This window comes from Desmodus rotundus, chromosome 6 (assembly GCF_022682495.2).
Source record: "Desmodus rotundus isolate HL8 chromosome 6, HLdesRot8A.1, whole genome shotgun sequence".
NCBI classification, from domain to species: Eukaryota; Metazoa; Chordata; class Mammalia; order Chiroptera; family Phyllostomidae; genus Desmodus; species Desmodus rotundus.
The window spans coordinates 137,082,873-137,099,974 of NC_071392.1; the positions used below are offsets into that span (position 1 = coordinate 137,082,873).

Consider the following 17,102-nt stretch of genomic DNA (forward strand, 5'->3'; position numbering starts at 1 on the left):
CTGGTAGTCTTCATCTCTGTTCATGGCGTTGCTTATCAGCTTAACCATCACCTAGGTGTCTTCACAAACTCCTCTTTCATCAAGTAAGTCTCAGGTATACTGGTCTGAACCTCTGCAGCGTTTCCTTTATCCCCAGCTCAGGTCCAAATCTTCTCTTCCCTGGACGACTCCAACAGCTTCCTGAGTGAACTGTCACCTCTTGATCTAGTCTACTTCAAATGTGTCATTTACACAGTGGCCAGGGAGAGTCTTCAAAACTATAATCCTTACTATGTCAATTTTCTTCTTAAAAATCTTCCAGTGGTATTCTAGAGATAGCTAAGCTCTCTAAATGGTCCTCTGCTCCCTCACCAGCAGTCAAGCCAGTCCTAGATGAGTCTTTCAGCAAAATCAAACTGCTGGTAGTTCTCAGAGACTGAGGAGGGGCAACTTCCCAGCCATGTGCCTTTGCTCATGTTTGTGCTCACCTGGGTGGACCGGGTCCTCTTTTATGATTGAAATCCCCTGTTGGAATTGCATTTCTTGTTAGACTGCATTCCTGAAGGACAGGGCTTTCTTTGCCTTGTTCATCTATGTAGCTAACTGAGTGGCACATGATCAGTTATGAATAGCTGTTGGGCAAAGAGATCTGTAGGAAGGTAAATAATTAGCAGCATTTAATCTCATGGGTCAGTGATGTTGAATGTGCTGAATGACACTCATGGGCCCACCTGTGTGAATCTGTGCCCATGTGGATGCCAATGAGTGTTGGCATGAGGCAGTCCTCCCAGATCCTTGCAGAACTATCTTTGGTACCACAGACAGAAATGCTGAGTGCTCTTTGACTTGACATTAACACTTCTTATCAAGACCTTCAACCTAAAAACCACTGTTTTTTAGGCACATTGGAAAAATTGGGGAAAAAAACCAACAATGAAATAAAGCAAATTTTAGAGATTTGAAAGTCTTGGTCTCAGAGTAACTCTCTGTGTAACCTTGGGCAGATAGCACCACCTGTCTGGTCATGAAAGTGATTGAATCAGTTCAAATGGCCCCACAAAGAATAATGTTCAATTACTGCTCATCACAGGGGCAGTTACTCCACCCAAAGTGTCCCTGTGACTGAGCAGTGTAATGAGCAGGTAAGAAAGGAAGTCATTACAATCTTATGGGGTGTCATATAACTTTATTATCAAAGGAGACAGTGGAGTGTTAATTTGTAGATGAATCCCCGTCCTGGTGTAAAATGCAATGAGAAATTTACAACCTTTGCTCTAGGTTGTTTCCTTAAGCAGCTGCGGCCGTGATTCAGACAGAAGGAGTCACAGATACAGAGATGATTCTCTGAAGAAAGAGGGTCTGTGAGTAGGGTGTTGAGACTGTGTGTGTATGTGAGTGTGTGAGTGTGTGTGCACATGATGTCATGTTAAGAAGAATCCATCATGTGTTTAATGTTGGAGAACAGGGGAAAGCTATAATCACTGTCATTTTGTAGGCCCCTCCCAGTGTCCCTCTTGAAATGCCAGCTGAGACCGATGGAGTCAGTTAACTGTCCCCGTGCTGGCCCACGGAAAAGCCACTTTGAGCTGTGTTCCACCCCTGAAATGGCATTCTTTTTGTACACTGGAAAAGTTCACTTTTGTACTGAGCTTTCTTGCTCCATGATGAACATTTTCTGAATTTTTATGACATTTGTCACATCTTCAGTGAATATACCCATCTTTGAATGTCAGCTGATTTCTTTCAACAAGATGCATTACAAATACAGATAATTAACCTTTCTGCCTTTTCAAAAAGAGCATGAAAAGTAGGAGCAATATCCCTCATCTTGTCAGGGAGGAAGTGAGGGGCTAAAGCCTGTCATTAAATAAATGTACTATGGAATTAGGAAAACAACCCCAGTGTCCTGTCCCTACCTTTTCCCTGTTAGAGTCCGGCCAGAGGCTGAGAGCCATGTGACAGTGGGCTCAGCGGCAGCACCGGGTGGTGGCTGGTGTGCAACGTGGCCCACCCCTCTCCCCCTGCTGAGAAATGGGGGGTGTTTACCGTGCAGTTGTTTGCTGTTCTCTTTGATAAATTCAGCTATTTGTAAGCCACCTGCACTTAGAGTTGGAAACCGTCACATTAGATGAACTATGACTTTCAATTATGCCCCAGCCATAGAAGCTGGGATGGGAAAACTAAACTGGGGTGGGGAGTCAAGTTTCTTTTCATTAGAATGACTTGGGCACGTAAAACACAATCCTATACCCACCCCTCACACATTCCCCACCAACATGGATATGTGTGGGGGACCATCTACCCTGCTCTGACTTGCTGTGATATCCCTCAGCCGCCTACAAAGCTTCTCTTTCTATATGGTGAACACCCTGGCAAGTGAAAATGCTAATCTTCTTGCATCCCTGTCCTGCTATATTAGGCCTGGGCTCCACTTCGAGCAATTTCTTAGGGGAACTGGCTTGCTTTCCCCGAAGAACATCCAGGGAATGGTTTGCCTCACCTCTTGCTTTCAAGTGGGAAGCTTGAAAATAATGGCTCTTGTCACTCCCCTTAGCCTTGTTATGGGGAATATTTAGTGCTGGAGAGAGATGTGGGGGTAATATTGTGGATGTGATAATGTTGCTTCTTGCATCAGTGAACATGGTATTGATTGTAAGCTGTCAACCTTTCTGCATGCTTTGCAGGGTCCCAGAAGACTAACTACTGCTGGGAGGGTAATGCATCGGGCAGGGACATGTGCTCTGTTAGCTACGGCTACAATCTGTGTTCCATTGCTTGCTCTTAACATATCTCGGCTCACTGGCTCTCCATTTTTTTTCTGTTTAATTCCTTGACTCCTCTGGGCGGTCCTGTGATGTCATGTAGCTGGTTCCCTGTAACTCAAACTCCCCATAACAACCTGCTCATCTTGTATGCTTCCTGAGGGCAGAGGCTGCGCCTGTCTTCCTCACTCATTTATTTGTTCATTCATTCAACAAATATTTAGCACCTACTCTGAGCCAGGCATTTCTCTATGCTCTGGAGATACAAGAGTGGACTAAATGTCTCGGGCCTCATAGAACTGAGGGTGGTCAGTGAAGGCTTCTCAGAGGAGGCGACATGTGAGCCAAGTTTGTTGATATATCCTTTTGTGCCTGGACCATACATATATGCTAAGTTAGGGAAACCGTAATTTTTCAATTGAGTGGCTCATAGCCTGGCTATCAGAGAATCCCTGATCTGTGAACCTCACTAAGGCCATGCATTATTATTTCTCATATCATTTATTATTGTCCCTTTACATTATGCCCCCTTATGTCTCTTGGTCTGCATTCTTTTCTTTTTTTTAACTAGTCAGTCATTCGAGAATATTGTACATTTCTTAAATACACCGGGTGCTTTTTTGCTTTTTCACTTTTTCATTGATGATCATGGTGCCTGGCACGCTCTTTTCCTTCCTCATCACCCAGATGACCCACTCGTTACTTTATATTTGGGGTTTTACCTCCATCAGGAGGTGGCTCCTCTTGCTGCTCTCCTGCCCTGATGTGGCTGTCACAGTACACAACCAGGAGAACACAAGCACACAACGTACACTGAGTGTTTCGAGTGTTTCTGGTTGGCCATGCACTGCTCTAAGAGCTTTATTGTATTAAATCATTCAATCTTCATAGCTATTTTGTGTGATAGGTGCCACTTTTATCCTTATTTTTACTAATGAGGACATTGAGAGTCAAAGAGGTTAGATTTCAACCCAGGCAGGTACCCCGGGCTCTGCATTGTCACATTCTACTGCTAATGTCACCTGGAAGGTTGCCTGTATCCCCCAGGACAGTGTAAGCCCTATGAGGACAGGGACTGTCCCTGCTTCCCCAGACTACCCTGGCACAGGCTTGGCAGGTAGTACATGATAAATCATTACATGTTTATCGAGTGAATGAACGAATGCATTTATGAATATTACCCAGCTGAACAATTGTTTAGAGTGCCAAAACACTACCCTTCCTTCACCAAGGAGGTAGCTCCATTCTTTTACTTCTTCTCTGCCCCCCCTGGGATTCTCTTTGTCCCCCACAAGAATTTACTGCTCTGGGTGGGCGGGAGTAGTATTACTAGCCAACCAGAGCAAGAATCTAAGAGCTTTAATATACATAAAGCTAAGAGCTAAGAGCTCTTAGGAATCTAAGAGCTTTATGTATACTAAAGCTCTTAGATGTATATTAAAGCAGGGCCCCACTTCCCTGTGGATCTGGGTTTTGGTACAAGGCTGAGTTCTACAGAAATGCTGTGTCTACTCTTGCTCCAAGCAAATACAGCAGACCAAGTGGTTCTGAGATGGGTCAGCCGGAAGGGCTTCGGTGGCAGCTGTCTGTATAAGAGACCAAGGTTAACTTTTCAGGACCTCAGGGTTAGGGAGTACATTGGGAAAATCTCAGTCACTAAACCCCTGGTTCCAGCCTGGCAGCAATCATTATTTTGACAGTGTCCAAGGCAGGAATCGGCATAGACGGCATATCACTGTGTTTGGCCACCAGCAGTTTAGCTAGCGGGGGACAGAAGATCAAAGTTGAGGGATAGTTAGACGGTAATAATAAGATCAGGGTCAGGGTCAGGGGTGGGAGACCTCTGTGAGCTACTTGACTTCACTGTCTGCTTTGGTGACAGACTAAATTTGCATTTCTGGTCAGCTGTCAGGCAATGTTTGGTCACAGAGAGACTGAATATCCTCACTAGGGGAAGGGACAAGGTAGCTGTGCACTGCCCATCACTGTGATGGGAGAAGCACAGGACCTGGAAGAGGACAGACCTAGACCAAACCTGTGCCTGTGTCACCTCGACTGTGTCATTCAACCCCTTTGAGTCTGTTTCTCGGCTATAAAAATGGAATATTAACCCATCAGATGATTGTAATGATTTTAAAAAGTGCCTAACTCAATGCCTGTCATATAACTAGAATATATGGTGTTCTTTTATTTTTTTTCCTATTTACTTCACATTTAAATACAGTATGTGGATATGGGGGCTTCATTAATATTTGCTATTGGGTGAACGAAAGAGGAACCAGGCCAGTTCTGGCAGATTGAAAAGTGTTTCTGATCGCATTAGAGGAGCAGTCATTTCGTGCTGCCCTGCTGTGTCCGTTCCCGTCGCAGGCCCTCACCTGTGGCGCACTCTGTACTGGAGATGCTGCAGCATGTTTTCTCTCTTGGGTGACCTGCTTGGAACTCTGTGCTTAGATGTCTCTCATTCTGAGAAACCTTTCTTCAGTCCTGACTGATTAACCATTTCTTTCTCTGTACTGTTTCTGCACTTTGCACAGACCTCATTGTACTGAAAATATATTTACAACAGACGTAGGCTCTTACATCGCTGTCAGCTCCTAGAGGGAGGGGGCCGGAGGCTTATACACTTCAGGAACTCCAGCCCTGGCCTAGTGCCTGGCTGCCTGGCATCTACCAGGCCGTCCATGGATATTTAATGCTGATGAACTTAGGGTCATTTCCGGGACTGGTTTTCTAATCAGTAACTTCCACCCCTATCCTCTCTTATTCTCTCTCTCTCTAGCTATATTTATATTTATTTTTATTTCTATCTGTAAATGTGAGATGGAGGATAGAAGAGTTTTGACCAAAATGTCTGGCTCTGTCACTTGTGAAGTGTAAACTTAGTCAAGTTATGTAATTCCTCTCTGTTTAGTTATCTGCAGAATGGGAACAATCATACTACCTGCACCTAGAATTTTGAGGATAAATGAATTAATATATGTGAGATTTGTGGGAACAAAGCCTGTCCCATAATAAGCGCTCAGTAAGTGCTCTACTATTGCATGTTAGAAACAGCATTTTAAGACCTCTAGAGTCAGAACCTTGAGCTAGAGCTCCTGGTCCCATGTCTTACTGGCTACGTGCCCTTGGCCAGGTTGACCACGCAAGTGTATTTCCTCATTTGCAAGGTAGCACTAATGCTGGCATTGACCTCATGGGGTGAAGGAAAGCAGATCATGAGGAATCACTAATAGAGTCTCAATGAGTGTTGTTGCTATTATTTTATGGTGCTTTAAACTTATCAAAGCAGTTGTAAGTTATGACCCTCATGATAATTCTGCAAGCTTGGGACAGACAGCTTTCTGACCACCTTATAGGTGACACGACCAATGTAGGGACTGAGTGGCTCACCCATGTTTCTTAGTGATGCAGCAGTGGCACCAGGAGCAGGACCCCTGTTTTCTATCTCCTAGTCCCGTGTACTTTTTTCCATTGACGAGGCCAGCTCCTTCCATGGAAAGCAGTTCCTGAGACTTGACCTACAGTCCAGGGGGACAAGGTGGTGCATCAAGAATCAGGTTGCCATACAACTATTTCTGGTGAATTGGGGGGATTGTTGTATGTTGGGGAGCGTTGTTTAGAATGCACCAGCCTCATCTCCACATGTCCATACCAGGAGGGGGCAAATTAGGGAGGGCTTTCTTGTTATGGTTGTGGACTTTACTGTCACCCCCAATGCCTTGTCATAGGCCTTCTAGGGCTCTCTTGGGCCCTGTAGGCAGTCAGCAGAGGGACTGAAAAAGGAATTGGGGTGATGGTGGGAGGGTGGGAGGGAAGTTTTGGGCAATTTCTTTACAAACTTGAAGGAAGGGAAATGATGACCTCCCACGTTCTCAGCTATTGAATATTCCAGGGTTGAACTTTTATCATAATGGGCCCTGGAATGTTCAAATGGAATACACTGGAGACAGCTGACTTCTTCCATTGGGTCACTGAGCTAAAGGAATTTTAGCTTTATTTTTGCTCTCCACCTGACGATTGCTCAGCCTTGCACATGCTGGTTACATGCTGATGTAGTTAATCCTGAGGCCAATGAGAGGTTTAGAGGTGCATTGCTTTTCCCAATAGAAAAGGCAGGAGCCAGACATTAAGGGGTTAAGAAGCAAATGGGTTCCTACCACCAACTCACTGTGTAAGCTCCCTTCTTCATGCTGGCTTGTGGTCTTTGTTTCTTCCAATTCCTCTTCCTTCTTCGAATGAGAAAGCACACATTTGCCAGAATTCAGATTTCCAGCTGCTTGCCAGTTGTTTTTGAATGCCAGGGACTGACTGACTGTTGTATTTAGGGTGATTTTTTTTTTTAGCTGATTTATTGTCAGACTTTCTTTGAGCCAATAATGATTTCACATGGCTGTCCGTAAGGGATAAGGCAATGTTTTTTCTTTGTGGGCAGACTTAGTTGGCCTCAGTTTTTACAACTTTCCCAGATAAAAATAAAATTCCAAGACCAGATTAGTTTTCTTTTGGTCATAAATGCTGATTTATTTACAGGTACCTTTTTCAAGTCACCATTATAAATTTGGGATAAAATATATATTTTGATTAAAGCCTCAGCATTTCACATTAGGGTCCTTTAAGGATTCACTCATGTGTTCTATGTTTCGGCAGTACAGCATCTCCCCCCAAAGCATTTAGGGTGATTTTAATAAAATCCTAGGAAGTTGTGGTTCCCATCCCCTGTGGTCAAGTGATATCCTCTGGGTAAGCTGATGGCTTGTACGGAGCAGCAGGCCTTGGAGGACACAGCATTGCGGGCTTCTTAGAATCCAACAAACTGTTGAAAAGGTGGCGAGTCGGCTTCCAAGTAGCTGCTAGTGTTAGCTGGGAAAGGGACTGACTTCTAGGTGCCACCCACTAAGCAAATCACCAGTACGAGGCGGAAGGAGATGGTGACTGTAAAGTGCCCCGACAGTCCCTGGCACAGAGTAGGGAACTGGTGAAACGTAGGGGTGGTTACCACCGACTGGGGCCTGAGCTCATTGGTTCCAGTGTGTCCTTTGTATGGGGTAAAGGTGAGAAGGGCTATTTCGGGGCCTCTGGCAAATTCTTACCACTCTGGATCTCCCTGTACATCTATGTGCTGAAGGTGGGGACTAGTGTAGGGGCTTTTCTTGGGGGTTCACAGATAGACTACAGGGGGCCTGTGGACCCATTAAATCCTGGCCACTATCGTTCATGTGTTCTGGGGAGCATTCTTGACTCAAGTATGTGACGGGCCACTGTCCACTGAGACTCTGATGTCTGCGTAACTTAAACAATCTGTGATGCCAGCTCTCTAGGGTCCCGTTTGAGAAGTGTGCCACTGGTGTTCATAAAATGAATGTAGGTGGTGCATGGGTGCATGTTTGTTATATGAATGGTTATGCGGTTATTTTACTGTTAGGAGAAATAACTGGTACATTAAAACTGGTATTTCCTAAATAGTATTTTTTTTTGGAGGAGGCAAACAGTGCCCTTGGATAAATGTTAAATGAGCAATTTAACATTTGCTCATTTGTACAAAGGTGGGTTGATGTGTAAGCTTGAGAAATCAGATCCGACCCAATCCCCACCTGGTAGTACCCCAGGAGCTGAATCTCTGAGGAGCAGAGCAAAGGCCACTGAAGGAAGTGACAGGGTACTTAGGACAACAACCCCCTGGTCTTTATGTATCCTGGTATCACAGCTCTCTCTGAGTTGGAGAAGTTTCTGACACTCTTTTGGGTCTCCCCCAGGAACGTTGCCCCAGTCAGGCCAACAACCCTGCTCAGAGAGGCCGCCTGGGCTGCTCCTGTGCATGGTCAGCACAGAGGATCTCTGTAGGAAAGATGAGAATTGCTGGGAAGAAAGTCCTGTCTTCAATTGCATGCTTGTTCCATTTTGATATGTACTTTTTCATATTTTAATGTTTCTGAAATTGGGCTGCATCTTACAAAACTGTGTTCACTAGAGTAGTTACTGCCTTGCCCAAAAGCTGTTATTAAATGGTTAGTAGCTTAGCATTGGAATATGGTTCTTTTACTATTTTTTTCGCTCCTTCAAAACAAATTACACTTGAAAGCTAGGACTTGTAATAAATATACAAACTGAAAGAAAATGTCTCTGATAAATTCTCATTTCAAGCAATTTCCCTACCTACTAAGTGGAAGTTCAGGGAAATGAGGCACCATGACAGGTACTGTGGACACTGAGCCAAGACCTAGCTTTGTGGTACCTCCCACCTCCTCCCCAAGCCTCCTCTTCAAATTTATCTGACCTTTGAATTCACTGTGTCACCTCCTTAGAGGTGTGGCATGTAGAACCTTCTGGAAGTTTGAAAATCTGAATCTTCAACTTGGGGGAAGGATGAGCCAGTCTCCAGAGGTTCAAACGAACTTCACCCCAATGTCAAAGCTTCCCTATTCCCCCCTATATTCCATTTTTGCAGGAAGAGAGCCCTCTGGTCTATTTTTCCATATGGCAAGCTTGGGGAATGTTAGAAGTGCTCGATTAGACTTTATAAATCAGCATTTTCATTAGCTGTGTTTCTTCTACCTATAGTGGAGATGGGTGGATTGTTACTTTCGGTTACCAAACCCAGCAAGAGGGGAGGGGACTGCTCAGGAGACACACCCAAAAAGGGCAGGCCAGCCTTGCTCAGGGAGCCAGATATTTAGCAACTGGGACTTGGCCTTTAGAAGTCAGTGGAATAAATAAGCTGGAAAAGGGTGAAGAGAAAAAGTGAGGGGACATGTAAGTAGAGGATTATAGGGAGCCACTTAAAATGACAAAAAGCAAGAGTAACAGAGGAGCAGATGGAATCCGGCCCCACGTGGCCTTGCCAAGCTAACTCTGAGAAGCGCCTCATGGAAAGGGGTCTCCATCTGTCCCCTGAAGTATTCATGGTGTTTCCTAGGCAAGTTCTCAGGCTGTTTCTATGGCACTTTAAAAAAAAACAGTGTAGCCGTGTTGATGTGGTCTTTCCCTTCTCATTCTGCATGCCCTTCATAACCTCGTGAGATAAATCTCTTTGACTCAAATGGAATTGTTAAAAAGAAAATGGCAAACCCCAAAAAGTCCTCTGGGGCAGGAGATGCTGAGTTCTAGTTTTTCACAAAACAAGGAGCATTTCTCTAAGAGTAGAGTAAACGGTGTTTATTTTTTGTTGAATTTTTCAATCAAAGGGAATTGCTTAATTAAAAAAAAAAACTTATCTCTTTTCGCTTTAAATACTACAGACAACCTCATTTTATCTCAGCAGACACCTAGAAACAAAACACGGGACCCACCAGAGAAAATGGGGCAATAAAAGCATGAGAAATTCAGGTCAACTATGGAAGAATTACTGTTAGCTGGCAGCTCTCAATTCTAAACAGAAGTGTCCCAGGACCTATTGGTTTGGACAAAAGTTTCTTACAACTGGGGATCTGGGAAAGTTGGACTCCTTTTAATTCTATCCCACTTGCTTTCTGTGTAGGGAAATTAAAGTCAATGCATCAAATGAAGACCCAAAGAAACATTTAAAAACGTGTTGGACTAGTATCAGTATGTGAGATTATTAAGTAATAATAACTTGTCCTCCTAGTTAACCTTGTCCTGGAATATATATAGGTTATTTGTGGCCGCCACTGCTATAATATTTTCTGAAGGATGCCAAGCTGTATGCAAGATTTTTTTGCTAAAGTCCAGACTGTCGACACTGATCTCGTCCTTCCTCCGCTTGCCCCCCACGCACACTTTCCGTGGCTTCAGGATAGCTCGAGGTTTGCTGTTTTCCCTCGAGGCCTCCAGGGTAACATCACGCTTGGTGTTTCGGTCAAACATCCTGAAGAAGTTGTTGTAGGAGCCGGTCATGATGACACTAAAGCAGAGAGGAAACAGGGAGCCACTGAGTGCTATGGAGAAGGGCGGCAACATGTCCCTGTGGTGTCTTTCCAGGGCAAACACTGCCACTCTGTGGCCTGCTTATGGCACCATATGTTTTATTAAAAACAAATAACCAAACAGATTCCATAGTGGGACTACTGACTTCCTTTGGAGTCAGAGCAACAAACCCTTGGGCTGGGCTTGGAAACAAGGATCATGATGACCCTGCTTGTTAATTTTGTTCTGTGGATTCCATCTACTTCTGGGCTCAGTAAAGGAGTGGTTTGAATGATCTCCGCCCCACCTACCCAACGCAAGGGATTGTAAGGCTGGAGCAAGGTTAGGGAAGCAGGAGCACCTTGAAAACAACGACGCATTGTGTGTGTGTTTCAGGCTGACCACAGCATTCTGGCCAGCACACGGGACAAATGCTGGCAGTATGACTCACTGCCTTGGGCACATCCTCCCCCTGCTAAGCACTAGCTCTAAATTTGGCCTTTTCAGAAAACTTATCTGAAAAATGTATGTCATCATGGTCTCACTTGGGAAGAGAATAACCAAATTCACATTTTGAAAAGATTTGGGATGAGGAAGTAAGATTTCCTAGTGGACTGATGGAGAGTTTCTGCATTATGCAAAAGTTATCCATTCTTGGGTGTATCTACAACTGGTCAGGAGAGCAGTGAATGCCAAGAGCCTCTGGAAGCAAGGGACTGAATCTCGAATGGTGTCAGTTTGGATGTGGTGACAGGCTGCGGGGAAGTGGTGCTCCTGGTGTCACGTTCCTTGGTGGCTGCCCCCTGAGAGGCTGCTGAAGCTCTGACAGGCTGGTTAGGATGGCAGAGCATAGCGTCTCATCAGTTTCTGTGACTTGTGTGTGTGACAAGATGGGACCACAGGGAAAGGGTAAGCTTTGGTGTACCCCGTCAGTTGTGCCAAGTAAAGTCATCAAGGGTTGGACGTTGTTGCTCTGGCCCAGGAATGCATCTGTGTCAGGCAGGGGACTGGGTGCTTTACCCCTGACACTCATTTCAGCTTCTGTTATCCCTGGGAGTAGATTTACGTATGAGAACTGAGGAACCTGGTGCAGTGTCACGCTGCTAGTAAGTGACAGAGTCGGGCCTCTGGCCCACATCTGCCTGACTGTAGGGCAGAGGCATTCACAGCCACCTGGCCTCACTGCTTCCCATGCACACGTTTGCTTCCCCCAGCCAGGGCCTGGCTTGCTCTTAAACAGCAAGAGAAAGTCTTTGTGGGGAAAGTAAATGTCCTCAACTTTATCTGACCCAAGAATAACATTTTCCAATTGTGATATTATGGACAGAAAGTCAATCTAAGGGTTCAAACTCAAAACTCATTACTCTTGTCTCTATTGCCTACTCTGTACAAGCTTGGGCAGGTTATTGCACCTTGCCGAGCCTCAGTTTTCCTCACTTGTAAAATGGGGATGATGACAAAAGCCCTGTTGGATCACTGTCAGGACTAAATAACATAATGTGTGTGAAGTGCTGGTACATAATAGGGGCTTAATAAGTGGCAGTGTTTGAATCTAGGCTAAGACAGAGGGGGAATGAGAGCAATGACAACAAACACACAAATAATAATATCTATAATTAATAATAAGCAATACATAATAAAATAACGGGGCTGGAATTAGCTTCTTTTCCCTGTGGGGGCTTCTGTTCACACATCACATCACAATTGCTTTGCTCCTTCCTTCCCCATCCTGTACCGATCGGGTGGTATGACTTAGGTCGTCTTCCACGTGATGATTCCTCCCAGACCTGCTGAGTGGAGGGCTCTTTGGTTCATGGGCAAAGAACGCAAAATAAGGGGCTGAGACAGTGTGCACTCACTAAAGGTGCAGATCTCTGATTGCTTTGCCAGGACTGAATTTCTGTGCTCCCAAGCGCTGCTGTATTGGTGGGGCCGTCGCCATCAGGAACTAGCCCCTGGTAGCCCATGCTGAGTTCTCCAGGAAGTCAGAGAATCGTCTGTATTTGTCAATCTCAAAATGAACTATTGGGAGGTAATATGAAGTATTGTTGAAATCAAAGCCTTGAAACAGTCATAAATCATGTTGAGGGAATATGACAGTCGAGGCCAGCTAGAATTCAACTAATGAACCACTGGAGCCTTTGGTCAAGTCTACACTCATGGCTTTAAGAGATAATTTTCGATCTGGAAAATTTGCAGCTGTGTGAACTCTGCATGCTGGAAGTTGCTGGTGGATTATTACTGAGCCTCACTTTAGGCATGTTGGCCTAGCTCACTCTGGGGGTGTTGTGTGTGTACAACAGAGGATTTTCTCATTGATGTCAAATGGTCAGGCACACTTGTACCCTTCCCTTCTTTCCAGGCCTGACCACAGGGTCATCCAGTGACCACACTAGGCATCCCTGCCGGGCCTTTTCACCTGACCTTGACATCCCTTTGGCTGCACCCCACTGAAAATAAGCCACCCAGGGCCTCTGCCAGGAGATGCCCCATCTTTGGAAGGCTCCCAGCCACAGAGCCCTTCTTACCTGTCAGACCCATTCCACACACACTCGAATTTATCAAAAATGCAGTCGTTTTCATAGAGGGAGCACAATTTGCTGCGGAGGTAGTCATGAACCTGAGAAAGAAATACATCAACAGGGTCAGTTATTTTAGAAAAGGATGACTTCTGTGAATATTCCCTCTTTTTACATGAGATGTTAATTCTTTTGGTATAAATGTGCCTTGATCCAGATGGTCCCCATCTGAATCCAGGCTCGGCCCTTTCCAGCTGTGGGGTGCTAGGGTGGTTAGTGAGCTGCTTACATGGCTAGATGACCCAAACAAGCGTGCGCAGGTGCACAGTGGCCCGGAGCAGGGCCCATCAAGGGGTAGATTCCTATTGTGAACAGGTATCAGAGGACACCATTCAGACGACAAATATGTACTGAATGACTGCTATGTGCTTGGGATGGAGCAGTGAACAAAATACCCTTGGTGTGCTACCCAGTGTGGGGCAGATGACCAGTTCACATGGGCCCTTTGTTCTGAAGATGGGGAAGAGGCTTCTCACAGAGCACCCCCGAGTCTGATGTGTTGTGACATGTCAGAGTGTGAGGGCAAAGGTGGGCAGACCAGGGATAACCTGGATGGTAGACAATGGCGAGGGCAAGAGCTGTGGCAGCGGGACATGATCGGATTCTTGGCATGTTTGAGGAAGAATAGATAGGACTTGTGGATGGATCAACTATGAAACGAGAAGAGAAAAACAGGAGTCAAGGATGACTCGTGGATCTTTCTCTGGAGCAAGTGGAAGGTGGAGTCACCACACTCATGTCAGGGTCAGATGATTTGGAGGTGTCTGTGTGAGTGGGCCGTGGAGTGCACGCTGATGTGGGAGGTGCCATCCCAGTGCACACAGCAGCTCTCCCCTGGCTGTTTCTATTTTTCAGTGAAATATGGAGCAAGGTTATCAGCTGAGAGATGGGGGAGGGGATGGGATGGTTGGGAAGTAGCACAGAATTGCTAGGGGGCACAGAGGGTCCCTTGAAATTGCTGGATATGAATTTTAATGAGACTGGTTAGCGTGGCTGGGTGTTTTTCTCTAGCTACAGTGAAGCAACTCAGGTGTGGATGCTGAATAGGCAGCTGAATAAGGCCTAGAGGGCAGACCCTGGGCTCAGTTTTTCTCTGAGGGTAAGCCCTCCTGAGCCCAGTAGGAGGGAGTGGTAATAATAACAAGTGTACACAGTATGGTAGCTTGTTGTTATTAGCCAGTACTTTATCCATAAAATTTCATTTCATCTCTAAAACCACCTTAGGATACAGGGACTGTCATTCGAATCATTTTAATGGAGCACAAACTGCTGGGTGTGACGTCATGTGGTCAATATCACACAGGAAAGAAAATGACAGAATGGGAACCAAACGCCAGTATTCGGGTTCTGGAGCATCTACTCTTAATGGCCCTAGCAATCTGCCTCCCGCTCTTGTTCTGTGTCACAAGCCGTGCCTTACAGGGGGTCTCAGTCCTACACAGAAGCCATGGTAATGAACTGAGATGAGGCCAAGAGGGGACAGAACTGGGTGAAGGTAGAGGGATGTTAGGACAAGCCTTGTTTCAGTTTGTTTGGATTTAGAGTGATGGTTCAATCTCCCTTTTCTTGCAGTTGGGGCCACTTCTCCTCTCTTGACTCCAGAGTTTGCTGGATGTGGACCTTGCAGGCTCAGCTGTGTGCTTAATAGTGGACAAAGAGGGTAAGATTCGTTCCATGTTGCATCATATGTTTGGGGTATTTAAAGGCTAAGTCATTGGACAGTGTATTTCTAACTGCAAATTAATCTCCACTTGGCTCTCTTGCTCCCCCACAGTTCTGCGCCTTGCATCTATCTGGTCCGGTGCTGTGGTGACAAGAACATCGTCTGTGACAGGGATCCTGGTGGGGGAGGGGGACACAATTGTGAGGCTGTGTTCTGTGCTTCCTCTCTCTGCTATAAATGAATTCACTCTCCTTCCTTTCCTACCACCTTTTGGGCATCCTGGAAGTCTGGAAGTGGTTCAGAAGGCCATTTCTGTTTGTAGGTCTTAACAACCTTGGTGGTTGTTAAGAGCCACTCAAGTGGGCCAGTGCTGGTCTTGACCAGGGGCCATATAGTAAATATACATGCTTTATGGGTCATCTGGCCCCTGTTGCAACCATTCAGCTCTGCCCTTGTGATGCAGAAGTAGCCACAGGTAATATGGTACTACACAAACAAGTGAGCAGGGGTTGTGTTCCAGTAAAACTTTATTTATTACAAGGGGTGGCTGCAGACAGGACTGGCCTCTGGGTCATAGTGTTGTTTGCCCCGCTCTTGACTATTCTGCTCCCCCCACCCCCAAAGCAGCAGACTGTTTTCTTGGGAGAAGGTGATAGAGTTAAGAACATGAGTTGAGGGGTGAGCCTTTCTTCTGGTGGTTGGAAGATGTTGACCTCAAGAATTTGTCTCATTTCTAGAAAGAAAGTCTGATTCTGGCCTTTTTTGCCTCTATCACCGACTTGCTTCTGGGCTATGTGTAATGGAGGGGGAGAGGGAGGGGAGTTGAAGGGGAAGGATGCCAAGCTGGGAGTGAGTCCAGTGGGTACTGGATGCCAAATGAGTCAACCGGGTCCTCCAGCTCTCCTCCTGTTGAGGGAGAATACTAGCAAAATAGATTCTTAGCCTTCTCTCCTTCCCCTCCTTTCCCTTACCTGGCACAGGGCACTTTTAAGGCAAGGCACAGAGGTGAGTATTCTGGGGAGGCAGAAATAAGTTGCAAAAACCCTTGGTTAAGCAGGTTTCTATAATGCAGCACTTCTCAGAGTCCCACAGTGGTCCAAAAATTATAAAGTATAAGAGAGGGATAGAATGTTCTTTGACTTCATGATAATCACTCAGCTTTCTTTTTTTTGGAAAAGTACCAAATAATGTATTTAAAATAATTAGGATTTTGACAGGCAGGGAGAGGACCAAGCAGTGACACCTCTTAAGGCCTGATGCAGGCTACCCTCTTCCTGATGAACCTCTCCTGGTCCTTCACCATTCATCTTTGGCGTTGTGCTTATAGAAACACCACAGGTGAGTAGTGTCAAAATGAGTATGCTTTGGCAGTGTGGGCCTATTAGCAGGAGCCACACCCACCAAGAACTCCATAAACAATTTTTTAAAAAATTTACTTTTCAATTATAGTTGGCATGCAATATTAGTTCCAGGTGTACAACATTGTGATTAGACACTTCATACCTTATGAAGTGACCCCCCCCAATAAGTCTAGTACCCATCAGACACCACACGTCAATTGCAATACTACTGACTATATTTCCTATGCTGTTCTTTACGACCCTGTGACTTTCCATGAATTCCTGAAGGACAAAAGTCAGGAATTTCCTCCTCCCCTGCATCGAAGTTCTGGGAAGCTCCTGCCTGCCCCTCATTGAGGACTCTGAAGGAGAAGAACATCTACTCTGAAGGTACGCTGTGTTTATGTTCTCTTATTAAAAATCTTAGGCAAACAAGATGCACCTGTCTCCGTCAGAGGCGAGAATAAGGTAAGACATGTACCTGAGAAACATCTAGAAAACAGAGCAAGAGTGAATTTAAAACACATCCTATTTGATGCTTCTCTCTTCACGTTCCAAATGTTCTTTCTTTTCTGTGTTCCTATTAGCTTGTGTTTGGCCTTTTAGATTAAGTTGTGTCTCACCACACAGTGGTTCTCAGTTATGTACTTAACTCGTGAGGCCTAGCAAGACTAACCTCTATTGGTTGGTTCTTATATTTCAGGGATTGACAAACTTTTCCCATAAAGGGTCGGAGAGCAAGTATTTTAGGGTTTCTGGGCCACATGGCCCCTGTCACAGCCATGCAACTTTCCCTGTAGCACATGGCAGCAGAGGGTGTGATTGGTGTGGCTGTGTTTCAATCAAACTTTATTTACAAAAACGGCGGAGGAGGTGCTGGATTGGGCCCATAAGTCACCATTTGCCAGTCCCTGTT

General features: G+C 45.4%; 1 protein-coding gene across 5 annotated transcripts in view; it reads right to left on the reverse strand.

The window, feature by feature from the left end:
* Positions 1 to 9,881: 9,881 nt before the first annotated feature.
* The window catches only part of PPP2R2B (protein phosphatase 2 regulatory subunit Bbeta), a 416,365-nt gene continuing 409,144 nt past the window's right edge, over positions 9,882 to 17,102 (reverse strand). For all 5 annotated transcript variants that reach the window (XM_045185064.3, XM_024576833.4, XM_024576832.4 and 2 more), the window contains 2 exons: positions 13,133 to 13,224; positions 9,882 to 10,602 (listed from right to left, as the gene is read on the reverse strand). In XM_045185064.3, the coding sequence (XP_045040999.1) occupies positions 10,323 to 10,602; positions 13,133 to 13,224 (372 nt within the window). In that variant the 3' untranslated portion in view covers positions 9,882 to 10,322. The remainder of the gene's footprint in view (positions 10,603 to 13,132; positions 13,225 to 17,102) is intronic.